At 44.2% G+C, this 4,160-nt stretch overlaps 1 protein-coding gene across 1 annotated transcript in view; it reads left to right on the forward strand.

The window, feature by feature from the left end:
- Positions 1-2,967, forward strand: part of LOC103744353 (glutathione S-transferase A2-like) — a 23,080-nt gene extending 20,113 nt beyond the window's left edge. Inside the window, exons 6-7 of the mRNA XM_008846103.2 lie at positions 1,762-1,893; positions 2,723-2,967. Of these exons, the coding sequence (XP_008844325.1) occupies positions 1,762-1,893; positions 2,723-2,845 (255 nt within the window). The 3' untranslated portion in view covers positions 2,846-2,967. The remainder of the gene's footprint in view (positions 1-1,761; positions 1,894-2,722) is intronic.
- The last annotated feature ends 1,193 nt before the right edge of the window (positions 2,968-4,160 follow it).

A 4,160-nucleotide genomic window follows, 5' to 3' on the forward strand; every position in this document is an offset into this window, starting at 1 on the left:
ATTTTATATTGGAGTGGCCAGATTGCTTTTGTCTTCAGGAGTTCCCACAGAGACCCAACTCAGATGAGGATCAGATGATTTCAGGCTTTCCCCTAAGGTCTGGATCCCTCCAGGAAAGATTTTGGCCTCAGGAATTTGGTGGTTGTACTGGCCTGGGAGCAAGGCCCAGGAAAGGTGTTGGCCTCGGGCAGCTGGTGGCTGTGACACTCAGAGATGTAAAGGGAGATGGGGGCAGGAAGTGGCCCCAAGGGCTCCTGGGGACTGCACTGAGGAACTGGTTGGTCTGGATGCAAAAAATCAGGAAGCCAAAAGGTCAGCCCCAGCATCCAGGAAAGAGGCTGGCGGGTTTTGCAGCCCAGGGAAGCAGAGGGAGATGAGGGCAGGACCAGGCCCAGAGGACTCTTGGAGACCTCAAGAAGGAACTGGGTCCATCTGGATGCAAGGGATCCAAAGGATGCAAAGGAAGCAGTGGTGGCCCCAGAAGGAGAGCTCAGCCCCGGGGATCCAGGAAAGAGGCTGGCAGGCCATGCAACCCAGGGAAGCAGAGGGAGGACCTCAAGAAGGAACTGGGTCCATCTGGATGCAAGGGATCAGGAACAACACTTTTCAATATGTGCATATGCAGTGTGATAGGTTAACCGACAAGCCAACCAATAGTGTTTTGCCTTTAGTCAACAATGTAATAGGTGTTTTTCTTTTTGCTATCTAAGATTTCCATATTGCTGGAATATTTAAATAAATACCACATTTCCCTAAGGTATTGTTATCAAACTTCACACAACTAGAAAAGTTGAAATAATGTTTATAACTACATAGTCACACACATGTATTTACACATTATGCTGTGACTTTATCATGTGTGTCCATCTGTCCAACCATTTGTCCACCAGTCCAACCTTCATCTTTTATCAATATAAAGTTAGTTGCAGACACCAATGCAGTTCATCCACCCTAGGCACTTCAGCATGCAGACTGTGACCCAGTGAGAGTTGGGAGTCAGAGCCAACATTGTGCGGAGATGCTCTGTTCCAGTTTGTCCACATCACTTCAGATCAGAGAAATAAGCAGGAAGCAAAGAGAGCAGAGAAGAGGAGAAACACAGACCTGAAATGTACTCTTCTGGGGCTTAGAGAGCTGCCCTGCATGGGGGCCAGTGTCCCCCGGAGCTGGGGCAGAGACACAGCAGGGAGAGGAATGTCCTGAAATGTCAGGGCTCCACCCTTTTAATGTGAGGGGAGAAGCATGAGGTGGCAGGAGCTAAGCCCCAAACATCTGTGGAAGATGTAGGGAAGGTGGATGGTGTGAAGGCCAAAGGGACATGGGAAGGGGAATGAAAGGTCCCCTGGGCTTTAAAAGAGGAGGTGGTAGGGTCTAGAGAGATGGCTTGACTGTTAAAAGCAGTGCCTGCCATTGCAGTGGACCAAGGTTCTGTTCCCAGCAACCACATGGCAGTTAACTGTCGGTAACTCCTGTTCCAGGGGATCTGAACCCTCTTCTTGCCTCCATGGGCATTATATGCATGGGCACACTTACATATGTGCAAGCAAAAGATATACATAAATGTAAAATGAATAAATCAGAATTTTAAAAAAGAGAAGGTAGCAGACCCCACTCCTCACTCCATCCATGAATCTCAGGCCTGAGTTAATGTCTGGAACACCACAGTACCCAGCAGAGGTACAGACTTGTCTTCAATGACTTGGGAAAAGCTAGTGGACCCATCTTGACTATGTATGTGTTCTCACTCCTCAAATTCTTCAGGTGTTAAAGAGCCATGGACAAGATTACCTTGTTGGCAACAGGCTGACTAGGGCTGACATTCACCTGCTGGAACTTCTCCTATACATTGAAGAGTTGGACTCTAGCCTGCTGTCAAGCTTCCCTCTTCTGAAGGTGAGCTCACCTCACAGGCAGCCCCATATTCACCTTCATGAATCTAATAGAGGAACCCTGAGCCTACTGAGGTCCTGACCTCCAGCCCCCAGGCCTCCAAACTGAGCTACTGGACCTGGATTTGAGGAATGAAAATAATCTTTTTATACAAGGAGATTTGGAGGGTGCTACCCGAAGAAGAATACTCTGCCTTTTGTAATGAGAATGACCCAGAGCTCAGCAGATCTCTCCCCAGCTCTGTTCCCTGTAGGCCGATTCCTGTCTCTCTGGGATTACTTTCACTTGAAGTGTCCTGTCTTTGCACTCTGTCTGCCTGGGTCTCTGTCAAGCTGATATCTTCCCTGAGCTCTGACACCAGCTCTCAGCTCTGTACTTCTCTCTCCACAGCCCCCACCATGCCCAGTCCCTAACTCCCCACCAACCCCATCTTTACCTCCCAGTGTGCGAGCTGTTGTGCCTTGCCTCTGGTTAGAGTGTAATGTCTTCTGTGTCCCTTTCCAACTTGACTCACCAGTGCCTTCCTATCCTTTGGCTACGTCTCTCTTTTGTACCTGAACGACACAATGTGCTTTGCACCAGAACAAAAGGGAGCTACAGGGTTTATGTCTGAGATTACAGGATAATAGTAACTGAATAATGTGCTAAATGAGGTCTTAATTAAGGAAAATTATGTTGAGCTGTTTTCTAGCTCATAATTTTTGTCATGTTCCAGCTTCCCACATGAGAACTGTTGGAAGGACTCAGTTGGTCTTTTCCAGGAGGGTCTCAGAGTTCCTGGGCTCTATTCCTAAGTAGTGTGGATTTTGAGGCTGTGGTTTCTGAATTACAGGCCCTGAAAACCAGAATCAGTAATCTCCCCACTGTAAAGAAGTTCCTGCAGCCTGGCAGTCAGAGGAAACCTCCTACTGATGAGAAATTTATCCAAGAAGCAAGGAAGATTTTCAAGTTTTAGTAAAGGTGCATTGAGCAAGCCCACATATGCCAAACTCTAAGGCTTCACAACAAAGAAGTGTTTCATGTGAATGTTGATCCTGGCTATAGTGAGATAATAAACATGAACAAATGGCAAATGTGTCTAGAGTGTTTGAAGTGTGAGTTTGAATTCCCAGCACCACATACAAAGAGGAGGCAACCCATAATAACAAGAACTAGAAGGAAACTTTACCAAAGGATGAGCATGGAACTCAGACAAATGAATAGCAAAGAGAAAAAGGAGAGGCCTGAATCTGTGCAGAGTAAACCAAAAGCTTAAAAGTAAAATTAATTTACAAGAGGAAGAAACAATTGAAAAATGGCAAAAACTAAAGAAGAAACATTTAAAGCCTAAAATGGCTGGAATGAGAGGAGGGAAGCAGATGTTAGGGAGCCAGTGGCAGAAATACATTTTAAAAAAGGGAAAATCAATGAAGAGAAAATTAAATATTTAAAGGAGGGAAAATACACATTCAGACAAAATAATAACAGAAATGTCTTTTAGAATTTCTGTCCATGAGAGCCACCCTGAAGGTAGGCATGGTTGTTTGTGTGTCATGGCATACATACATACACACGGTTATTAATTAATGCAAGAATTGAATAAAACATGCAAGATCTTTGGGACACCATGAGAAAAACAAATCTACAAATAATAGGCACAGAAGAAGTAGAAATTCCATGTCATCGTCATGTAAAACATTTTCAGTACAGTCATAGCAAAAATATTTCCCAAATCTAGGGGAAGAGAGGCCCATCTAAGTACAAGAGGCATATGGAACACCAAATACATAGGATCACAAATGAAACATCCCACATTATATTGTAGTTTAAAACAATAAATATATAGAACAAAAAGTGTATTGAAATTTCCAAGAGAGAAACACTAAGACATACACAAAGTCAAAGCCATCAGAAGAAAAGCTGACTTCTCAACAAGAACAAAAGCAAGAGGGGAGGAGGGCAAGATGGCTCAACGGGTAGAGGACTGCTGCCAAGCCTGACAACCTGAGTTCGAGCCCTGTAATGGCAGGAGGACAGAAATGACTCTTGCAAGCTGTTCTCTGAGCTGCACACACATGTAGTGACATATGTTCACCCTTCACACAAATAAAGATTTAAATAAAATAAATTTTCAAAGCCAGAAGGGCAAACAATAATGGACTTCAAGTTCCGAAAAACATGGCTGTCACCCAAGATCATTATAGCCAGGAAAACTACTGATCATGATTGATGAAGAAAGAAAAACATTTCTTTTAAAAAATACTTTATTTATTAATTTTATGTGTATAGGT

Source organism: Nannospalax galili, unplaced genomic scaffold (genome assembly GCF_000622305.1).
Source record: "Nannospalax galili isolate Female #2095 unplaced genomic scaffold, S.galili_v1.0 scaffold82, whole genome shotgun sequence".
NCBI classification, from domain to species: domain Eukaryota; kingdom Metazoa; phylum Chordata; class Mammalia; order Rodentia; family Spalacidae; genus Nannospalax; species Nannospalax galili.